Here is a 24,509-nt window from a genome sequence, read left to right as displayed (position 1 = left end):
TAGTTTGAAAAAGTTGCCCAGTTGACTCTGATACAAAGTACTTCCACATCCCCCCTCAGAAGACCGCATTGCCTTTACGACCTGCTTGAGAAACGCTGTTATTAGTAGAATTGAATGATTTGCACAAAATTAAACTTAATTTGTACAAATAAATTGTTAAGAGAATAGTCAGGCTTTCTGACTGCTGTGCTTTCTTCTGTTTTCTGGACCAAGGAAACAACCCTGCACAGGCAATAACCTACCCAAAGACTTCAAGCTAATTCATGGCAAAGCTGGATTTGAATGCACATTTTGTCAGATCCCAGACAAGCATTTCGATTTCAAGGCCTGGCTGTGGAGCCAGAGGCCTGAGTCCAAATCCTGCTGCTGCTGCTGTACTGGCTGTGAAATTCTGAGCAAGTTGCCAAACGCTTCTTCTCTCGGTTTCCCCATTTGTTAAAAATCGTGATAATAATGATAGCAGAAATCATTTACCTCACATGGCTGTTGTGAGGATTAAATAGTTTAATACAAGTAAAGCATTTAGAAGAGAGACTGATACCTGGTAGGAATAACAAAATGACCTTTTTTCCCCCCTTTTTATCAGATGGCAAACTTGATGTCAATTCTAATTGTGTTAATGAAGAGCAGCCAGAGGCTGAAGCAGGAATCTCCCAAGAGGATTGTAACCCTAAGGATTCTGTGGAAGGGGAGAAAGAACACCCTCAGAATGCAGCTGGGTTGGATGGCTTACAGGATGCTCCTGCAGGTCCACAGGAATCTGAGGAGTGAAAGCCAGAGCAGGTGCCATCGTGGACGGTTCATATCCTGGCAGGTAGCTGGAAAGCTCATGTGACTGTGTCCTCACTGCCTCGTGACACCGCATGGCACCATGGCAGGATTCCATGTTTCCTAGAATAGATGCCTTCAAGCAAAGCTCTGTCTACCATGCCCTGATTTCCTAATGATTGCTGTACTGTAATTGGACAGATACTCCAAGGGAAAATTTTTATTTCAAAGTATCAAAGAAACATTTTTATTCCCTTTCTGAGGCCAGCTTCCCAGCCATTGTTCTCAAAGCCAAAGAAATCCCTTTAAAGAAGAAATATAGGCTCTGGGGAACAAAGGGACAAGCAAAACAGGTGTAGGAGAGAGATCTTCAGAAAGGATTTTCTAGCCACTGAGATGGGTAAATGAATCATAACTTATATGTGAATAAGATGCATATAAATAGCACTTACAATAGTGAAGTCTTACTTATTTAGATGCAATGACATGAAGAAAAGTTGTATGTTACAGGGTCTGTCACAGTTCAGCTCACTGTAGTTTTATATAGAAACAATCCTGAGCAGTCTAAACTTTATATGGTTCTTGCAGTCACGTTTTATCTTTAGTATTTGTACCTTCAGAAATGTCAGAACTAAGGCCTAGCCACGATTATCTCAGCATGTGCATTAAAAAGGATGTTTCATGAAATTTCAGATTAAATAATGGCTAAACATAGTGTGTCTCCAGTTATAAAACCAATTCATGTGCCATATTCTACTTGAAAGGCTTTTATCTTCCTGTAAGCTTTTCATTGGGCTCTTCCTGCCCAGAGACTGATTTATAACTGTCACTTTTAGAATGTGCTGGCACCAGTTTTTAGCATATGCAGTACAGAAGCAGAGCTAGGGCCTGATTGCCGAAGATAGCACTGCGTTTCAGAGTTTCTTGTGATGATTGTCAAATAAATCGTGCCTACTGATAAAACCAGCTCCACATCTTGTTTCCTGGCTCATTGCTATCGAGGGATGGCAGATATTAGAGAAATATTAAGAGAACTTACATTTTGGGAAATTCAGCCAATACTAGAAAACAGAGTAATGAGTATTTTCATGTGTACAATTGTAAATCAAAATGACTGCATTTCCCACCTCACTGCACTGGTCATATTCTTCTGAGTCGCTGGCTCTCTTCTTCCTTCCTCTCAGTGACTTCTTCCAGCCCCAGCACCACACCTTCTGCTCCAGAAAGACATCAGGTGAGCGAATTCAGTGTGAAGGGTTAACTGGGTAGGAATTCAGCAGGCAGATTGCACCTAAACTTGTCAGTTGTGACAAGCCTCACCAATCTTTTTTATGTGCATTATCTGGTTTTTAATTGTTTTTGTGTGCGTGTGTTTGTGTTACCGCCATTTTGTGTTAACATGATGCCTGTCTTCGGATACTATGGGGGGTTATGAAAAAGCAGGAGGAAATAGGAAAAGCAAGAGGTGTGGCAATGTAGAGGTACTTTTTCCCTTCATCGAAGTGAATGCTGACATGAATCAGAACTCTAACACCGCTGTAACTGCCAGTGGACGAAGGGGACTTCAGGTGTAAGCCATGTCAACATTAAAATTTTCTACAGATATATTTCAGGGAAGAGGTGGTCTGAAAATGGAGTTTAAGAGACAATGATTCTGATTATACTCCCTTCCTTTATTATACATAATCTCAAATAGATGTTTCCATTATAATACCGTGAAAATAGGTGGTCATCTAGTTTATTTTTTTTTTAAACCATGTTGAGTTATTTTGAATAAGCTATCAAGAAATTTTTCTTGGAGCACCTGGGTGGCTCAATTGGTTAAGTGTCTGCCTTCAGCTCAGGTCATGATCCCTGGTCCTGGGATGGTACCCCCCGCATGGGACTCCCTGCTTACTGGGGAGTCTGCTTCTCCCTCTTGCTCTGCCCCTCCCCCCTGCTGCATGCTCTCTCTCTCTCTCTCTCTCTCTCTCTCTCAAATAAATAAATCTTTAAAATAATCCAAACACTTTTGCTTCTGGGAAGCAGAATAGACATACTTTCCTCTATTTCTTCTACTAAGTAAAACTAAAATCCTGGATATTATATATCAAACAAACATAAGACTGTAGGATAGAGAAATGGTGAGGCAGACTGGCTGGGGACCTCAGGATCCAAGCAATGACATTTTGTTTTTTCTCTGAGGCTTTTGTTTTATTTTGTTTTGTTTTTTGCCTCATATATCCAGTCATGATGCTGAAGAAGCTGACAAGATGGACGCACCAATAGTACAGATAAAAATAAGTCCCAATAAAGGACTACCAGATTTCAGACTCAAAACTGCAACATCAACTCATTCTTAAATTTCTGGCCTGTCTTGGCCTGCCCTGCAAATTCTGTATTTACCAGCCCCCAAAATGTCATGAACCAATTCCTTAAATCACTCTCTCTCTTTCTATGCATATACCCTATTGATTCAGTTTCTCTGGAGAACCCTGACTAGGACACCAGGTGTCTTACTTTGGGCTGCTACAAAACAAATTACCATAAATTGGGGTGGCTTAAATAATAAACATGTATTTTGCATAGTTGTGGATGCTAGAAGACATCACAGTGGTCAAGCTTTTGGTGAATACCCTCTTCCTGTCTACAGAAGGCCATCTTCTTGCTCTGTTCTCACATAGTGGAAGGAGGGTAGCCTGCTTTCTGGCCTCTTAAAAAGGCATAATCCCCTTCATGAGGGCTCTACTCTCATGACCTAACTACCACCCAAGGGCCCTGCCTCCAGATACCATCATGTTGAGGGTTAGATTTCAGTATACAAATTTTTTTGTGTATGTAAGGACACAAGCATTCAGTCTATGACATCAGGTATAATTCCTAAAGGACACAACTGCTCTTGGGAAAAGAATGAGTATTGGCTGACATATACCAAGCACTGACTGAGAAAGCCACTCTACCTAAGACTTTATGTTCATTGTCTAACTTAATCCTTGAAATTTTATGAATTAACTGTTCTTACCATTAAGAGGAAATGAAAGCTTAGAGAAGTTAGCTAACTTGTCCAAGTAACAACTAGTAAGCAGAAGAACTCAGCTGGGTCTGATTCTAGAGCCCCAACCATTAGCCGCTACCCTGTATATAGATCTATAAGTTGATATTTTCTGTTTCCTGGTCATGAGAGCTGATGGATCCTGAAATATTCAACTGAAAACTTCAATCAGCTTGAATGGTTCTCTGTTGCTTAAAACAAAGAACTTAGAGCACCATCTTAATTATGTGTTGCATTTTGTAGAGTTTTAGGTTACTTAAGTCAGGATCGTGTCTTCTCTTTTGTGTTTGTCCCTACATGGTATTTATTACAATATCTTCAAATCACAGCCACTCTGCAGCCCTTCTTTACTGAATATGAAATATGAGTGCATTTTAAGGAAATCTTTTTCTTCATATAAAGGAGACGTTCTCCCATTAGTTCTTTTACAAGGAGATTAAAATTTGCTAGCCCTATTTTTGTAATTGGAATAATTTTTTCATCCTTTTCAGCAATTGCAGGTTTAAAAATAAAATATCAAGCTACACACTTTCAAAATTCTTTTAGTTGTTAACCTGGAGATTATAATATCCAACTTACTGCAATCTAATTCAAAATAAATATTGCTTATGCAACTTATGGGCCAGCTTGAATCTAATCCCAAATATACCACCATTTCCATCATGAAATAAGTTGCTGCTCTGGCCACCCACCATCTATTGCTTGGTGGGTCTGACAGGACTCAGCTCATGATGAGTAGCTTTGGTCAAAGTTACCTGATGTTCATTGGTCAGGCTGTTAGTATTAGGGCAGATGCAGTAATTTGCCAAAACTGCTCTTCGAACAATGACTAGTTCTCTGCTGAAGGTAGTATGGCCTTACTCAAGAACCTTTTGAGACTTTTGAAACTGCACCGTGACTTTCTTAGAGTTTGCCAGGCTTCACCAAACATCCTTACCTACCACAAATACTTCTAGCACCATGGGTTATACTGAGTTATTCTATTAGTTACCTATTGCTGTGTAAGAAATTACCCCTGAACTTATCAAGCTTGAAGAGTCAATAAGCATTATCTCATGTAGTTTCTGCAGGCCAGAAATACAGGAACAGCTTAACTGAGTGATTCTGGCTGGGCATTTCTCAGGAGGGTGCAATACCGCTTTCAGCCAGGAGTGCAGTCATCTGAAGATTTAATTAGATCCAGAGGACCTGCTTGCAAGATGGCTCACTCATATGGTTGTGGCAACAGGATTTAGTCCCTCACATGGCCTCAGTTCCTCACCGATGAAGCTCTCCAGAGGACTGCATAAATGTCCTCACAACATGGTAGCTGGCTTCTTACAGAATAAGTGATCCAGAGGAGAGAACAAGAGAACATTTCAATCCTTTCTCTGACCAAATCTTGGGATCCACATACTATATCACTTTTATCTTGAGCCACTCACCCATACCAATGACCAAAACAAATCTTTTTTCCTTCCCCCAGGTACAATACTCTGTCAGGGGCCATTCCTGAATTTTCTGGTTTTGTATAGAATCCTAAGTGCCACAGGTGAAAGGAGGTTACAGAGTTTCAGGGACAGTACACCGCTCCCCCTAGGGCTTCCATCCCCTGCCTGCTTGGTTTCAGCCTCACTTCTACAGTGTGTCTCTATTCTGTGTGTGTTACATTGTGGTGGTGTCTAAGCACCATCAGATAGGAGGAAATGTTACTCTGCTTTTTATAAGCTTTTGGTCTAGCTTTTTAGCTTAGCTGGGGAAAACCAGCTGTGCATTTTGTCTCTTAGCACCATGCAAATGCTAAAAGCTTTTCTGGTCTCTCTCCTAGCAGCAGGCTTCCAGCTAGGCCAACCTCACATCATTAGCCCACACCCAGAACTGGCACATGCCTTTAAAGGTGGCATAAAAAGACAATAGACTGTATAAATAAATTGTGGTGTAATCATACAATGGAATACCATGCAGCAATGAGAATGATAAAGCTATTGTCTCTAGCAACAACATGGGTGAATTTTATAGTATTGAGCAAGAGAAACCAGAAAGATTTAAATGAAATCATTCAAAGACAGACAAAATTAATTTACAGCTTAGAAATCATAACAGTGATTACTACTAATAGGTAATAGGACTGGTAACAGGAATGAAGAAGCACCTCATGTGCTGATAATAGTCTATTTCTTGATCTAGGACTGCTGTTACATGAGCATGTTCATTTTTTGAAAATTTTGTTGAGCTGAACACTTGATTTGTGTACATTTCTGTATATACATTTTACTTTAACAAAAACATAAAATGTATAGGGACTATATTAGTGGTGTTGCTGTTTACATTCACATGTTATAATAGAATAAATATATAATATGCCTAATCACAGAGAAGTTTAATAACAGAAAACCACTAGGATTTCTAGAAATATCAGAGGTTATCTCAGAGTAACTGTGAGCATTTGAGGCTCTGTGCCTTTCTCATCAAGGTATTTTTCCTCTCGTGTTGGAACCGTGTCCCAGTTCAGGGAGGTAGTAGCCATAGCTGATCTCTTCATGGACCTTACGAACACAGCATCTTCTGGGTCCTCAAACACAGTTCTGCAAAAATGGCAATATGTCAAAAAAAAATCCATTTAGCTACAGAGAAATTTTAATTTAAACAAATAAATGCCATATTTTTCTATGCTCTTTGGAGCATCATACCACTAACAACTTTGGGCTTCTACTGACAAATGACTTTCAGAACTATGAATGTTATTTTTCCTATATATATTGTTTATTTTTAAAAATTCAGTCTTTGAACATATTTGGGATCAGCTATTTCAGTTTAGATCTCACACATTAATGTGTTTATGATTTGAAATCAGTGTTAGATGATTAAAATATTTCTAGATTCCATATGCATATTAGTATCTTAAATACATTTTGTTAGATATTATTTCTCTATGTTATGTATTATTTTAAAAACGTGTTTGGGGATATATTTTTCAACCCTGAAACCAAAGAAAAACCTAAGTGCAAAATTGAAAAAGAATGATGATTTTAAAATTCATCAATATGCATGAGTTTGAAAAGTTTTCCATAGTTTAATGAAGCATTTGCTTTTGAAAATGTAAATTCTGGGCAGCCCCAGTGGCTCAGCAGTTTAGCGCCGCCTGCGGCCCAGGGCGTGATCCTGGAGACTCGGAATCAAGTCCACGTCAGGCTCCCTGCATGGTGCCTGCTTCTCAGTCTGCCTGTGTCTCTGCCTCTCTCTCTCTCTCTCTGTCTCTATGAATAAATAAATAAAAATCTTAAAAAGAAAAAAAGAAAATGTAAATTCCGGTGAATATAAAATGTTTATCTATATAACTGCTCTCACTGAACATATTTAGAGGAACATTATACATTTATAATTTGCTAGTAAGTCTTAGGTTTTATATAGTAGTCTTATATTTTATGCATTGAATCAGACTTTAATTTATTCCTGGTTAAAATAATAATATCCAAAACCTAAATATGTCAAATATGAGTAAATAGCTTGTGCTTATTTGTCATAGAAAGACAGTAATTTTTCCCATCCATCAGTTAGTCATTCTTTAACTAAATGTAAATTTAACTAACTAAAATGTATTTTGGGAAATGAAGGTAATTTAAAGTACATACAATTATGAAATAATTTGATAATAAAAGTAAAGTTTAAAAAATCACTTACTTGTCTACATTATTCGCAAATGCAAAGTCTAAAAAAAATACATTTCTGTTAGTATTTTTCAAACATTTATTCAGCATTTAAAAACAATGGAACAGTGCTATAAAGGAAAAGTCTAGAGCACAACTTCCTGGTTTTTGAATGGTCATTTTTTAAAATTTAAATTCAATTTGCCAATATACAGTATAACACCCAGTGCTCATCACCTCATGTGCCCTCCTTAATGCCTGTGACCTTGAATGGTCATTTAGATGAATAGTTCAATCCTTCAAAAATCCCATGATACTACCTAAACTCAAACTGAACTTTTCTTAGATATAGTGCCTTGGATTAGCTTAAATTCTGAGGCAAATTCTTTAATTCAATACAGATCTCAAAACTCTGGGAACAGAAGGCTTAATCAATTAAGTTTCCAGTGGAATCCAAGTGGGGATTTTTGTAATTAAGATATGGAGTCTCATACAGAAACCAATCCTCTTTTTTCAGATAGACACATGTATCTATAAATGAACTAACAGACCAAATGAAGAGAAATATTTAGGGCAGTTTAAACCATTTGGATTCTTGGCATTAACTTCAAAGAAATAGAATAAACAAATCCTAGATCACAAGAATCTCCATCTTCCCTAGCTTTGGGAGCTCAAAGGCTGTCCTCAAAGCTGGGATTTCTTATGGTATCTTCCAGAGACAGTCATTGCTTTGTTCATTCCTCTCCAAAGGCCTAGTGCCAGGCTAGACATGGAATGTACCAGCACCTGTTGGGCCACTGAAGTCCACAATATGAGTCTTGCCAATCTGCAAGCAGCAGGGAGCAAACAGCCTCTGCCTTAGAAGAGCTCATGGCATCATTCCCTTCACAAATGATGCTTCCTTACTGGTTTAGGGATCACACTTTGAGAACCCCTGCTCTATGTTACACTTCTGCATCCTGAACATGTCCTACAGACATTTTTTTTTTTCTCTTCTCTGGGACATGTAATGGATAAAAGAACAAGTTCAATGACATCTTGTGAAAACAAGCATAGAGAATGATGGATTCTATAGTATAACTGGCCTGGTCCCTGAAAAAGTCATGGAAACAAATTTAGAAATCTACTAAGTTTAAAAGGAGTAAAGGTCCATAACAACCAAATATAATTATGAGCCTCTGACTGGATTGTTTTGAAAAAGCAGCTATAGCAGCCATATTGGAAATACCGGGAAACTTTAAATATATATTATATATTATGTAATATAAGTACACAAATTATTTTTTTTAGGTATGATATGGGAATTTTGGATATATAGGAGAGTGTCCTAGTGGTGTAACAGCCACCTTGTAACCAAAAAATACCCAAAGAGTAGGACAAAAGAGAGATATATTCTTGAACACTGATGATTACCGCTGACTTTTGCACTAATACCCTACCTTTGTATTCTTTGCTTTGTGAGAAAAATCGCTATTTCCTTAAGTCATTGATGTTGGATTTCTGTTGCATGTAAGAACTTAAATTCCAACAGATGAAACATCACTGAAGATATTCAAGTTATATTTGTATATAATGACTGTGTATATGAATCCAACCCAAACATTAATGGTGGTTATTTCCGGGTGAAGAAATTGTAAATGATCTTTATTTCTTCTTAATGCTTTTTTCCATGTTATCAAAAACTTATGGCTTAATTGGTGAAACTGGTGATCGTGGTGATAGTAAGCATAGCTTATTTACTGAGTATTTCATACTACACTAGATACTGAAGTGAGAACTTCAGGGTAATATCTCATTGTTACCACATTACTTCACTTAATATATGCAAATGCAGATGAAATTGCATATTGCTTTAATTTGACTAATAAAATTGGGAATATTTATTTCACTATGTAGGTGCTTAGCTTATTGTAAATTTCAGTTGTTACTATTATAATTAGATCAGCCAAAAGTTGGAGGAATTTTAATTTCATCTTTTTTTTTGTTTTTTTCCCCCAAATACCTGGAGGTACTCTCTGGGATGGTTTTTGCTTAAATGGTGCTCTAGGATTCCATGAGGCATCTACTCTTCTTTGGAATGCTATTGATTGAACAATATGAGTCCTTCTGTGGTTAAAAATGGTAATCATTGATCTTCTTTCTTTTTCTGTAACTTCTGACAAATGCAAAAAGTAATGTTATTGCATAGCATTGTAGAGATGCAGAGTGATTCAGAATACAGTTGAACACTTTCAATAACGCGTTTATCTGAAGTATGTTATATGTGAACATCCTGTCAAAACTGTGAAGGGCAATCACAATTATTTCCATAATCTTATAAATGCTTAATAAACAAATGCCACTCATGTTGTAAGGCACAGATATTCCCAGTGTACCCCAAGCACTCTAACACATCACCATGGATGATTGAAATCACATATATGATACATTCCTTCAGCTCCTCAGGGCTGTGAGGAATAACAGGAATAATAAACATTAGGTTTTATATTTCCTCATTAGGAAGTTAGTAATCAATTATTAAGAGTGTTCAAACCTATAGAGATAGAAGATAAGTAGAGAGATGGGCAATATACATTTGGAGGTAAAAGAAGCTCCACCCAAATGTAAAGGGTAATGCAGTGAGGTTGATTATTTTTGTGACTTGTATAAATCAGACATACTAGTTTATCTACAGTGTTTAAACTGTATTCATAAAGAAATCATTGAGATAACAAAGAATATTATTTTTTGAATTTAAATAAGCCTTAAGAGATTTAGTCCAATTCTCTCATTTTTGAAATAAAACACTAAAATGCCAGGAATAGATGATTTGGCATTCAACACATTCATGTCAAACTCAGGAACAGAAGACCTTTCCTCACACTTAGATGGCCTTTTCAACATAGTGGTCAAGAGAAATGAAATCCTAAACTAGGGCATATTTTACAGGTCAAAAACTTCAAAACTAAATAATTGAAAAACTTTCCTTTACAAAGATGATTATTTTCAAAGACCTTCTGCATTTTTAAACTAGTGATGTATAAGGCTGCCTTTCAAATATTTCTCTGAAAGATGTATGCTTACGATTTTGGTCAAGAAATTCTATTCCTGGAAGGTGGTTGATTATATATAAACGGTACAGGTTATATTGGCACAAAGGGTTTTGGTAGAGACCTGCAAAGAAAGAATCCAAATTAAGATGTCATATTTCAAAACCAGTTTCTTTTATCATTTGATAAAATATAGGAAATTGCAGAATTAATATGGAACCTAAGTACATGTAAAGCTTTTGTTTCATAGACCAAACCAATGGCCTAACCAAATGCATTTATTCAGAGCAGCACTTATTTCCCATTTGTTAAATTCATTCATTCAACAAATATTTTCTGAGTGCATACTATATACCAAGAACTATGTGAGGTGCTGGGGACATAGTGTTGACCCAGATCTACCACAAATGAGGAAAATTTTAACATGTCCTTAAGTTAATTAGTAAAGGAAGGACAAGATATCAGCTCTGTAGAGGTCTTTTTTTTTTTTTTTAAGATTTTATTTATTTGAAAGAGAATAAGCTGGGAGAGGGGTAAGGGAAGAGGGGGAAGCTGACTCCCCACTGAGCAGGGAGCCTCATGCAGCACTGGAGCCCAGGACTCTGGGATCATGACTAGAGCTGAAGGCAGCTGCTCAACTGACGGAGCCACCCAGGTGCCCCTCTGTGGAGGTCTTGATGCTGTTCTTCATTAAAGAATTTTGTTCACTTGCTTCTCTTCTTCCGGTCTCAAAGGTCACAAGGGTGCCCTGTGGAGATGGGCAGAGGTGCAGTACACTGATCTGATACCGTTTTCTTTCTCCACTTAAAACCATTGCACATGGTTCAGAGCATGTAAATACCCCTAGCAGCTTCAGATCTCAGCAGGAGCAGAGCTGAGCAGGTGCTGATCTTGCATCTTGTCTACCTCTGGCCAGACGCACATGCCTCTAACTTCCTTTGCTCAGGTGCCGCGATACCTAATGAGTCACGCTATCACAGTGGCTGGAGGTGGGAGGCAAGCCCATGTAGCAGAGCTCCTGTCGTTTCTGACGTCACATTCTTTTTTTTGACGTCACATTCTTTAGGCATTTGTATGCAGGTATATTTTTTAAAAATCTTCAACTAGAAGTTGTGAGGGTTTTACTTTATGGAAAAAGCAAAGAATCTTCTCTATCCCCCCATAGATGTATTAAACAGTGTTACTTTGGTACAATGTGCAATAAAACTTTTATGATTTCCACGTGGGTGTCTTTAGCTATTGGATTCTGTCTACATGCAACTTCTAGAAAACACTTTTGGAAAATACATTCGGTGAGGAGAACCACTAGGTGGCAGTAGTAGAAAGAGTTCCAGCCATTGTACAACTGCATTACTCTCACAAAATGGGGCTCATTTACTGTACATGTTAAATTTCGGAGTAGTGCTGTAGCATTTGACTATAAAATAGAGAGAGGCTTGATAAAAGCATGAAAATATTAGGCATTAGAAGCCCAGGAAAAAACAGTTGGCAAGATAAAGAAGATGGGCGTGTGCTTAAAAGACAACAAACTATTTTGCCAAAACTTGAAAAAGTTTTAGCAAAATCATCTAGATGTTTTCCCTGTAGGTTACATAACATTTTGATTTTATCACATAAACACAAATTTTTCTGGCTAATAAAATCATTACATATAACTACTCCCTGTGGAAAACTTGAGCTTTAGAAGGACTTAAAGCAGGCATCGTCAGAAGACATCTGGTGCATAATAAACAAAAACTATCAGAATTAGGCATTAAAGAAAAGGTAAAGCCAGGAGCAACAAAGAATTTAAAAGATAGGAAATATGTATGCAGTGGGGGAAGTGAGAGGAAAAGTGAAATGGAAGCTTTTCAAAATTTCTCGACTGACAAGAAGGGTTTAAATTTTAATCTAAAAGGGAAGGAATTCACAGTGGTAATGAATAATTATAACTACTGGACAAGGAGTTGAATGGGTGGATGTATATTAAGCCAGTAATAAGGACAGATTCTAAAACGGGGATCATGCATTGTAGTTTAAGCCAGAAAGAGAAAAGCACCTCTTTCAAGGATGTAAAAGCAAAACACAATTGTTGTTAATGAGAGTTTAGGAGGAAGAAAGCATTACACATGCTTCAGTGCAGAAGTCTGCTCTGTGGTTACTGTGTTGGAGAATCACATCTGGCACCTCATAACCCCATCAGACATTCAAGCAGCCAGGAGTAGAGTCTGCTCTTGCCTATGATGTGAATAGGAAATGTACCAATAACATTTACTCTTTGCACCCTCCTTCATATTCTCTTTTCCTTCTCGGAATGTTCCTATTTCATTTATTTTCTTGGCTTCTCCTCCTGGTCTTTAAATAAGTCATTTCTATATGTAACTTGAAAACCTGCTGGCTTCAGCTAAACAAAACAGCAAATTTGGATTTACTACTCTTACATGAGTTATTAAGAATGCATCTCAAGACTGAAAACTTGATGTGTTTATTGTAGCTCACCATCTACCTCATCCTGATGTAAAATCTAAAGGACAGCAAGTCAGAACGCTGGGCTGTTAGGCCAGCCTCTGCTTAAATTAACTCTAAAAAAATAGAATTAAATAATTTGAGAGGTGTTTCACCTTTATGATTTTTCACTTTTTTCCTTGCTCTTAAGTTTTAGAAAGAAGCAATCTTATTTTCAACTCTTTTTTCCCCCCTTCCGTACTATAAACATTTATCATTTTGGATTTATGAGTTTTGGATTGATGCTATAAAATTACCATAAATTAAGTTTCTAAGATATGAAATTGGTTTCCTGTGTCTGAAAGTTCTGAAAGCCTTCCGTGATGTATGGGTACATTCCTTTAGAAACTATGAAGTGAAATTGCTTACACTTTCACTTTCAATAGGTTAATACTATTTAATCCACTTTCCCTCTAGGCTACTTATAGAGCACACCTCGGTGGCGCCAGCACTGTCTTGCTTATCTTAATTTGGGATTCCGAGTCTAAGCAATTTACATGTATCCAATAATATATCAAAATGTCTCTACTACCTTACTGCACAAGCTTGAATTACATGAGTCACATGTGTGAAGCTACTTATTATTGAAACGGAGGAGAAAAAAGTTACCTAAGTAATTGGCTTCAGTCAATTTTTAAAAACTTTTAAAGCTAAACTAGAAACCACCATTAAAGTGAACATTAGTTTTTATGACCACCTTTGAAAAAAGTTGATGTGATTAATGATATACCAAACACCCATTGTTTTAAAAGATTTATTTATTTACTTGAGAGAGAGGGAGAGAGCATGGGAAGGAGCAGAGGGAGAGAGAGAGAGAATCTCAAGCAGACTGTGTGCTAAGGGTGAAGCCCAACATGGGGCTTGATTCAAGGACTCTGAGATCATGACCTGAGCTGAAATCAAGAGTTGGGTGCCTAACCAACCAAGCCACCCAGGTGCCCCAAAACATCCATTTTAATAGATGGGGAAAATGATAGGTAAGTTTAAAGCAGTTATGTTCAATATCTATACAGAATAGCCTGTGGAAGTGAGCTTAGCTGTCAATGGTCAGACACTATGATTTTGAGGTTCTGGCTCAAGGTTTCTTAGTAGAGTCAGCATCTCCATTGTTTCCACCATCTTGCTTTGAAAGCTGTGGGCCACTGCACACCACATGTTTGTACTGAATATGGAAATCATCCCTGACTTTTAAAAGATAAACTTGGACTAACACAGGGGTTAAAGAAAGTTGGAGGGGTCAGAATATCCTCTTCTTTGACACAAACAGCAAAGATCCACTTGGCTCTTTTTTATTGGGTGATTCTTCTGTTTTGTTGTTTGGGAGGGATGATCCCACCTTGAAGGGCATTTCAGGTAGAAGCTCTAATGAAGGGACCATTGAGATCATAGTCCTATCCTGATTTCGGTGTCCCTCTTCAGCCCCTGGCTATTTGCCCTCAGCAGTGGACTGGGGCCAAGTGTAGGAGGAAAGAAAACTTTTAAGAACAGAACCTGAAGAAAATGGAGGCCCTCTCCTGAGAGGGGCACTCTATCGCTCCTGGTGAGTCCTTAAAGCACGGCTAGGAAGCAACTCTTAAAGATGATGGAATGCAGGTGTCCAAGTGTCCTTCCCAACAGTGGAGCTTAATGAAACAAAGCAAATTTGAGAGAAATGAGGAGAGCAAAACTTGAGGAACAGGAGAATGTAAGTATTTTGTGGCTCCTGCTGGTGGGTGTTTTGCCCACGTGCTGGGAAAGAAACAGAGAGATGGAAGATCAAGAAAAGTCATCTCAGCCAGGAAGCAGGATTTGGACACACATTAGATCCTGAATTAGAACGACTTTGCTGAAAGGCAGGGAAGAGGAAGCAGGAGCTGGGGAGGGAGGGTATGGAAAGGTAGACCTCCTGGAGAGAAGAGGTGGGGCCCTCCTGACTCAGCCTGGAAGTCTGGAAGTCAGGAATTCCAGGTTCCAGGACCTCACACTTGGCTGCTGGGTTAGGCCTCCCTGAAGCTCCCGGCCCTGTGTCTCCTGGGCCATCTCTTGGCAAACCTCCTCACAGACGCCAGTGGAGGGGGAAATGCCGAAATGAATTAGAGGTTTCCCCTCCAGGCTATTTTCTCACCCTCTGAAGACCTTGTAATTGGAGTGGAATAATAACAACGCTTTAGCATTTTATGCGGGTTTTATGGCTTGAAAAGGCAAAAATGTTAACGCTTGAAAGTGCATGAGTCTCTCATTTTAATTAATGAACTGAATCTAATCTGTGATTGCAAATGAACCTCAGAGAAACTTAATCTGGGCACATTATTGCCCCAATACAATGAGTAGTTCATTACCTGGGAACTTTTTCCCATAGAGTATCTTTAACCAAAATGAGGCAAGTAAAGTGTTCACAAAGTGCGTATTTGCTACCAAAACTTTTCTCAAATGCTTCTTTGGGGGAAATTGGACATAGCATTCTCTCCATTTCAAAAAATAATCTCACTACAAAGATTCTCAGTTGGAACCATAGTAGTTATGTAACTTGAATTATAATCACTATGATTTTAAGGAGAGGTCACTCAAACTGTTGTGACAGATAATGATAAGGACTTGAAATTAAACTACCAGGCTGGCACAATAGTCTTTCAGAGAACTAGGAAAGGCACTCCTGTACCCCAGATCAGGGCTGACACAGTTCTGTGCTCATGCACACACAGTGAACAAGAGAGGCATGGGCTGGATTTCAGACTACCCACTCCCTGGCCAGGCACCTTCATTCAGGGCATAATCCTGTTGACTACGATAGGACAAACTTGAATGCTAGCTTCTGAATCTTGTTTTGTAAAATTGCTTAAATTATTGAGTTTTTACATTTAGCAATAATCTGATTCGTTTCATATCAAGCTCCTTCAGCTCTCTAAGAAATATTTAGGTCAAAAGACATAAAACCATAAACCATGGGACTGTTGTGTCCCCTTGTATTGGGGTGTCATGTAGTGAATGCATGATAAATATTTACTGAATGAATGAATAAATGATAAATATTTATTAAGCAAGTGAGTGAATAAATGTGAAACAAAGAAATAAGGCATGAGTTTAAGTTTTGGCATTTCTTAGTCGTTTGGTTAAAGCTCAAAGACTTGCATTCCCACCATTCAAGAGGAAATCATTCTAATCACATCATAGGATTGCTGTGAAGATTTAAATGAGACTATAATAAGCATTTTCTCAACGGGAAAGACATTCAAATATGTTGTTATAATGATGATTATTTCAAATGTCAGTTATGTTGTTAAAGTCTATTTACTACTTAGCAGACTTTCTAGACTGTGAGCATATTAATTCATCGTCTAATTTACATAATCCACAGTAAAACCGTTTTTGAGTTTGTTACTGCTTCCAAATAACATTAATGTCAAGAAATGCTCTTTAAAAACATGTCTTACAGAGGTAGCTTAATATTTAAGGTGATCCAGAGAGCTAGTTTCCTATTATATGGAAAAATGAAGATAAATGAGAGTTCCAGATCTAGCATAGATAGTCTTTTCATCACAGAAGCATTTGTTCAACACACAAGGGCCAGATAATTCCAGTACACAGGCAGGCCAGTCCTGGGTCTTTCACAGACCTTATCATGTTTCAAAAATAAGCATGGGATTATTTGGCATCTAAGGGGACAAGGCAGCCATGTTGCCAGATCCAGGGGACACCATTCAGGGTGTAGTCAATAGAAACGTGCCCCTTGAACCCGTGAACTGAGAAGAATAAGACGGGAATAACCAGAGATAATGAAAACCTATTTAAATGGGGGAAGAGGAGAAGAAAGGGTGGTGATAGATACATCATAACCAGTGAATGGGTAAGGATGGTAAGTGGGGGTGAATGGTCTTGACCAACTGCCCAGTTTCTGGCCTGAGTAGATTTGCTGAAGGGAGGCGTGGGATATGGGAATCAACTCAGATTACTGTATGTTTGTGAACATCTGTCTCCAACTTCTTTCCAAAGGGAAAATCAACATGATTTTAGATTAACAACAAAAAAACCCCATGGAATTCTCATGAACTTGGCATAATTTTAATATTTGGCTTTGAATAATCTACGTATAAGCACATGAGTCATTTCTCCTCAATACAGTAGATGTTACTGATTAGCACTGAAAGCAAATGAAAACTATAATTACTCTATGTATTGATCTGATCAGAACCTCCACCATCAACACCATTTGGCACATATTCAAAACATTGTTTCAGGCAATTCTGAGAAATGAACAGAAAATGAAGAGGAAAGAAAACCACATCTATTTCATGACATTATATAAACAAGTCTCCCAACTCTAAAGTTTGGAAACCCACTCATTGGTCTGAGCGTCTTTTCCCTTGGTACACCCAGAACCATTTATCCTCTGTTGCAATCATGCACGGGTTATTCACCCTTCAAGATTATAAACTTATTGAGCAAGAACTGTGTATTATTTATTTTTCCAACCCATTTCCACTTTCTTCCACTACGTAGGTCACTTCCTTGCTGGGTGTGATTCAATATACATGAATAAAATTTTCTGTTCACCCACTTAGAAAGCTTTAAAAAAACCTCATTTTTTTTTCTTTTGGTGTCAGCTTTATTAATATAATTCATATACCACATGACTCACCCATTGTAAGTATACAATTCATGTTTTTTAGTATATTCAAAGAGTTGTGCGATCTTCACCACAGTCAATTTTAAAATATTTCCATTACCCCTGGAGGAACCCCCAAACTTCTTGTTCTTTAGCTGTGGCTCCCCAGACCCCTATGTCCCCCAGCCCTGGACAAACAGGAATCTATTTAAAAATAATCACCTCTCAGTGTTGTTATATCCTTAGATGTGTCTATTCTGGACATGTCATGTAAATGGAATCATAGAAGGTGTGCCAGAACTTAGTTCTGAGATAAAACCAAACATACAGCTTTAAACATGTAAACCTTTTGGCGCTTTTGTCACTTCCCTTTGGCATGCCATGTCATTCCTCAAAATTTTTTTCTACCTGTTATTCTTTCAAAAGCAAGTTTTAAAAGAGAGTAAGATTAAATCTTATTTTCAGGAATATTTAAGTATTTAGTTATAAACATTGATCAATATTAACCTTAAAAAATGAAACCTGTCCAATGTTATTACTATTTTAGCTTATGGCCTAATAAACAGACAAACTGATACTTAGGATCTTCAGATGTGGCATCCCCTTTAACTCTTTCACTGTGGCATCAATGTTTGTCAGCTCATTGTGGTGTAGCAAGAGTATGTGCAATGAAGGCAAAGAGTGCAGGCCTGAAAGAGATTTTGTTTTTTATAAGATTTTAAACATTTGTAATGCTAATTAAACATCCTAATGAAACGAAAACAAAGAATACATTTCAGCTGGTAAAAGGAGTCATTATTAATAATAATGTGACTTATCATTAAGAATAATACAACAAAGCATAAGAATTTGAATAATTGAGTGTGATGTGGGCCTGTGGAGCCAACTTCTTTCCACTGTTATTATTTTATGTTTTTTTTTATTTCCTGTAGCAATAATTTTTAAATTTGATTTCAGAAAGGTTATTTTCTTTACTCTTCTTTTGGTTGTGTTTTGTTTTGTTGATGTTACTTAGATTCATGATGCCAGTCAAGGGAATAATTACACATTTAATTCAATACCTTCCCCAAAATTGCTCAGGTAAATATTTTCTTTACACCACAGGAAGCCACATATTGATATCATTTTTGTTGATTCTAAATTTCACATTTTCCCACATTTTTAACATAAATTAAAATGAGTTGTGTCTTTACAGTAGCTGGCTGCATCATAGGTGAATTGGCAAGATTTTCTTTCTTAATGGTACATGGAATCATGATGGTTCTTTTGGCTCTATGATATGTGATATTTTAAAAAATATTGCGTGCTGAACCTCTGTATTTCATGATCCTAGTAGATCAGGTACTTTCATCATCAACTGAAATTGTCAACTTGACTTGAAATTGTCAACTTAGAGATAGTTACACATGTAAAATTAAAAATTTAACATGTAAAATGAAAAGAGGAATTTGGCTGGCAAAAATTATAGCCCCTAAAAACATGAAAACCATTTATAAAGTTGTTATATTTATTAATGCTCCTAAATTTGTTTCCATAATACCCAGTTTGTGCCTATGCAGGAGAATGGCAAAATTTCTATTTAAAACAAGATTCTTTTATATTTTGAATAAGGCGCATGACAATATTACATTAAAATTGTAATCTAAAGCACATTTCTCAGAATGAAATATACATAAGGACATTTAAAAAAAATAGATTTCCTCACATATTTTCAACAGAAACGTTAAAAACAGATTTTTGTATGCCATTAGTGATAGGATAGTTATCAGTTATTACTTAATTGAAAATCTATTCAATTAGCTGAAAAAAAATTAAGACATACCTTTTATCTCAAAGATGGCATTGTTGTTTAGATACAGTTCTGTCAGACAAGAGTTTCTAGTTAGAAAGGTTATTCCTTGGAGCTGAAAATGAGAATTAGAGAATAATATACTTTCTACAGTAATTATATAGAGATATAAATAAATATGTGTGCATATATGTGTGTGTGTGTACATAGACATATTTATAAAATTATAATAAGGTATAAAGTTTGATGTTTGTTATTATTTCTGACCATTTGGTCTGGGCTATGAATTTCCTTCTGGATTGTCTTTGAGGGCATTGTGATGAAAAGGATGTTTTTCGGTAATTGAAGACAAACTTCTCATCCTGTCTCTTGCAAACTTCTTGCATAGTTTTCCATGCCTCGGTAATCTGGCCTAGCTCCTTTGCTCTGACTGTGCTCCTCACACTTCCGCACCCCGCAGTTTCATTGGATCTGGCCCCACATACCCACCAGGTGATGATCGCACATAATTTAATGACTAGTATATGCCGAGGCCTTTCTCCTCAATGCTGAAGCCATTTCTGCATCTGTGCATGAGTCATGCCTTCTCTTTTGCCTGCATGACTTTTCTCCCCGGTACATTTCTGATAGTTCCTGAGGCTCACCCTTGTCCAACAGGGCAATACCAACCAATACCAATACCACTCGAGGGGTGCCTGGGGGCTCAGTCGGTTCAGTGCCAGACTCTTGATTTCAGCTCAGGATCATGAGACTAAGCTTGGGTCTCACACTCAGAGAGAAGTCGGCTTAAGAGTCTCCCTCTTCCTTTGCCCCTCCCCCATTCACGTGCATGTGCTCTCTCTCAAATAAACAAAATCTTTAAACAACAACAACAACAACAACAAAACCACAACAACCAAAAACCCCCCATGCTTGAGTGAGCTTCCACAGGAGGTTTCCATTGCTCCAGAGATTTGTTGAAACAGTTCTTTGGTCTCCTTGCATCTCACTACTGTCTTCTCATCCTGTTTTGACCCACTTTTTGTTTCTCTAAACTTGCTCCTGCGTCAGTACTTTGAGTCTATGAATCGTCTCCTCTTCTCCAGCTTGCTATTCTTTTGTAAACAGATCTCCTCCATTCAGCAGAGGACTCCGTCACCTGAATACGCACAGGAAGTCAGGTGCAGTGCTAAAAGCCCCACCAGCCACAAGCCCCCTGTGGCTTCACAGCTCCTCTTTTTCAACAAGGCCTTTCTTGACCAGCCTCCACACCCATGAACCTCCCCATTTTCTCGACCATGCCAATACTTCATTTGACTTGTACAATGAATCAACTTGCCTGCTAGTTGTCTTCATTAAGGAAAAGAACCATATTTCTTTTTTAAAAAAAATTTATTTATTTATTCATGAAAGACACACAGAGAGAAGCAGACATAGGCTGAGGGAGAAGCAGACTCCTTGCAGTGAACCTGATGTGGCATTCATTCCAGAACCCCTGGATACCTGAGCCAAAGGCAGATGCTCAACCACTGAGTCACCTAGATGCCCCCAAAACCGTATTTCTTCAGTATCTTATCCCTTCCCTACCACCCCCCATTTTCCTGGCAGTATGGTAAAGTCCCATCTTTTTTCATTTTTAAAGATTTTAGTTATTTGAGAGAGAGAGTGTGCAAGAGAGAGTGTGGAAGAGAAAGAGAGAGCAAGCACGAGTAGGGGAGGAGGGGCAGAGGGAGAAGGAAAAGGAGAATCCTTGCTGAGCAGGGAACCTTGATGTGGGGCTCTTGATCCCAGAACTCCAGGATCATGACCAAACCAGAAGTCAGAGACCTGACTGACCAAACCACTCAGACACCCCTCACATCTTACTTGTAATATTAGATTGGGAATTTAGTTCTATTAGCTGCAAATAGTTAAAAGCAGTCTTGAAAAATTCCTCGAATGAACTATTATCTATAAAGGAAATGGGATAGTCAACTCTAGACTGAGGGTCAGAAGTCACTCTGTTACTCTGCAAAGAGAACTCCATTTTTTAAAAAAATATTGACTCTATAACTTTGATAAATTTTATTTTTTTAGATTTTATTTATTTATTCATGAGAGGCACAGAGAGACAGAGACAGAGACATAGGCAGAGGGAGAAGCAGGTCCTCGCAGGGAGCTTGGTGCGGGATTCCATCCCAGGACCCCAGGATCACGACCTGAGCCAAAGGCAGACACACGCTCAACCACTGAGCCTTCTAGGTGCACCAACCTTGATAAAATTTAACAATTTGCTTGAGTTATAAGGATGGTAGAGCCATAGAGGTGGGGCAGGTATCTTCTAAAAGCAGCAAATAAGTTAAATAGAAGGCTATCTTTCCACTTAATACAGGATCTATAAGGGAGAATATTCCTATTAAATAGTTATTGACCAAGTGTTTGGTACTTTCTATATAGAATTTTCTATACTAAAATATACACTCATGATTATGAATTAGTTTTAAGTGTTTATTAAAGCTAACCATAATGATTATTGTTATCTGTTAAATAGAACTCTTTTGACCTTCGATGGGCTGATGCAGAGAGAAGCCAACTCATATGATTTATTGCAAATTTTAGTTATGAGACATAGCTCAGAAAAGCTATTTTAGATTTGTATCCAAAGTCTCAAAATGGATTTCTTGAATGAATTTTCTTTGATTTTATTGTTATGTTTGCAACATTCACAAATTATGAAGCCATAAAAGACACGTGTGCCGCTCATCTCATTTCACAGATTCATCTGCACCAAATTATGCCAGCATCCATGCAGGAGGACCACCAATTACTTCCCCATAGCTTTTATTAAGTCATGCAAGGGATTTTTTTCCTCCCAGGTAGGCCATACAATGCAATGAGGGATGGGTCCCAGTTGGCTTCCTATCCCTTTCTCCTTTTCCTACTGACTTCCTGACAGCAACTCATTGTCTTCTGTCCTTCCTCTCACCATTCCCTAATCTAATGATAGCCACACCTGACACAAGTATAAGAAAACAAACCCCAGTGGAAACCATGAGTTCCTTCTTCTCTTTTTTTCCAGTTGTCTGCCCGACCACACATCAACAGAACATTTCTAATTACTCAAGACTTTAATTTCTCTTGCATTACTTATTAACACAAGAAGAATGCTAATAAACTCAATAGTTTAATCTTGATTATAGAATCATGATTTTCCTAAGAGCATTAACATCCTTTGGACCATGATTACTGGGATTTTAAGACTGCACTGTTTGCTGGGGGGAGATAAGTAGGGAAATGGAGTGGAAAGAGATAAAGCCAGTTCATGAGGATCCAGGAAGCTATTACAAGATTTTGCTCAGAGGACTGTTACTGTCCAATTTTATTTTAGAAAGAAAATAGCAGGGAAGAACCTGCTTTAGAAGGGACAGTAAGTATAATGGCAGGAGTTAAATGAGAAGGGTGTTACACTAATTCAGAAGATTATGTGGTGGCCCAGAGTAGAGTAATGACAGTGGGAGAAGAAAAGTAGAGGGAATTGAGAGACAGTTCCAAGGTAGAATTCACAGGACTGAATGGATATTGCAATGTAGCAAGTTGTTGAAATAAAGATCTAGGAATGAGAAATGGAAGACATGCCACTGTTCTGACACTCAAGCCATTGTTAAAGTAAATGTTACATATTATATATATAACACTATATATATGTGTATATACATATAGTGTTATAAATATCCATTTAGAGAAGTCTACACTATTAATTTGAAGGATCACCATAGGATTTATGTTGAATGTGACATTTTACAAATTATTTACTTTAGTTCAGGGTTTAGCACATAACAAGTGATCAATAATAGCTATTATTATTTTAACCATTATTTTTTATATAGAGAGAGTTGAGAGTACTTACATTTAATGTAAAGCACTTACAGGTACCCACTGAGGTACTACTGGAGAAAAAATATGCCAGCATGAATTTAAAATAAAGGAGGAGGGACTTCTGGGTGGCGCAGTGGTTAAGCGTGTCTGTCTTTGGCTCAGGGCATGATCCTGGAGTCCTGGGATCGAGTCCCACATTGGGTTCCCTGCATGGGGCCTGCTTCTCTTTCTGCCTGTCTCTCTCTCTCTCTCTCTCTCTCTCACTCTGTGTCTCAAATGAATAAATAAATAAAATATTTAAAAAATAATAGAATTAAATTAAAGAGGCATTCTTTAGAATAGGGCTTCTCAACTTCCATAACTATTGATATGTAGGACCAGATTATTCTTTGTTGAGGTTGAGAGCATTGTCTTGTGCATTGTAGTATGTTTAACAGCAAATCTAGTCTCTACCCACTAGATGCCAGTAGCATACACACACTCCACTTGAGACAATCAAACGAGAACGATTGCCGTAAGTCCTCTGTAAGGGAGAGATGGTGTGTGTGTGTGTGTGTGCGTTTGTGCAAAGTCACTCCCGGCTGGGAACTGCTGATTTAGAGTCAAGGGAATAGAGGAGAGTCATGTCAATGAACAATTGCTAGTTATCAGTTGGCCCCTGTGCTAGATGGTTTCACAGGCATTATCTAATATGATGCTTTACGGTAGCCCTGTGTTATTTGTTTTATTCCTTAGGAGGGAACTGGGCTCAGCAAAGTTAAACAACATTCTCAAGGTAACAGAACAAGGATTCAAATCCAAGACTGTCTGATTCTCAAATCAAAAATTGGCATATAGTACATGCTAATTAGGTTCATTAAAATAGAGGAACCTCCATATAAAGTAACCAGAAGACATTAATTTAAACATACTTTGAAGTAATGGAAAATATTATTAGTTTGAATAATGTAAAATATTCTATAAATTATTTTTTTCTACTATTTCAGAAATGTTCACAAAAATCATGTTTAAAACACACCCCAAAATATTTGGCATGAAATGGAAAAAAAATAGAAAATAATCTTTTAACATGTATGTCTAGAAAAGTACTATATATATATATATATATATATGCATATATATATATATATTCAACCAACTAAAATTCCATGATGTATATTGTAGAGCTATTTGAATAAAAAGTTGTAATTCAAAAATTCTTCATAAATATTTAAAATAGAGCATTAAAAAAGTAAAAAAAACATTAAAAATTATCATTTAATTTTTCAAATGCTCTAATCCATTTCTAGAACAAGGTATATTAGGTATAAATGAATAAATAAATATATATGTACCCAAACCTTATTGAAGAAACCAACTAAAATTA

The 24,509-nt window shown here is 37.5% G+C and overlaps 2 protein-coding genes across 2 annotated transcripts in view; one reads left to right on the top strand and one right to left on the bottom strand.

Annotated features, from left to right (window-relative positions):
- ANKMY2 (ankyrin repeat and MYND domain containing 2) overlaps positions 1–1,734 on the top strand; it is a 37,346-nt gene extending 35,612 nt beyond the window's left edge. Inside the window, exon 10 of the mRNA XM_025993189.2 lies at positions 587–1,734. Coding sequence (XP_025848974.1) covers positions 587–771 — 185 coding nt within the window. The 3' untranslated portion in view covers positions 772–1,734. The remainder of the gene's footprint in view (positions 1–586) is intronic.
- A 4,466-nt stretch (positions 1,735–6,200) lies between these two features.
- Positions 6,201–24,509, bottom strand: part of LRRC72 (leucine rich repeat containing 72) — a 33,634-nt gene continuing 15,325 nt past the window's right edge. The window contains exons 4-9 of the mRNA XM_025993190.2: positions 19,343–19,424; positions 18,099–18,209; positions 10,489–10,578; positions 9,428–9,580; positions 7,460–7,487; positions 6,201–6,363 (exon numbers count right to left, since the gene is read on the bottom strand). Coding sequence (XP_025848975.1) covers positions 6,201–6,363; positions 7,460–7,487; positions 9,428–9,580; positions 10,489–10,578; positions 18,099–18,209; positions 19,343–19,424 — 627 coding nt within the window. The remainder of the gene's footprint in view (positions 6,364–7,459; positions 7,488–9,427; positions 9,581–10,488; positions 10,579–18,098; positions 18,210–19,342; positions 19,425–24,509) is intronic.

The sequence above is a fragment of the Vulpes vulpes genome, chromosome 7 (assembly GCF_048418805.1).
Source record: "Vulpes vulpes isolate BD-2025 chromosome 7, VulVul3, whole genome shotgun sequence".
NCBI classification, from domain to species: Eukaryota; Metazoa; Chordata; class Mammalia; order Carnivora; family Canidae; genus Vulpes; species Vulpes vulpes.
The sequence above is the reverse complement of the archived record's forward strand: the minus strand, read 5'-3'. Positions and strand labels throughout refer to the sequence as shown.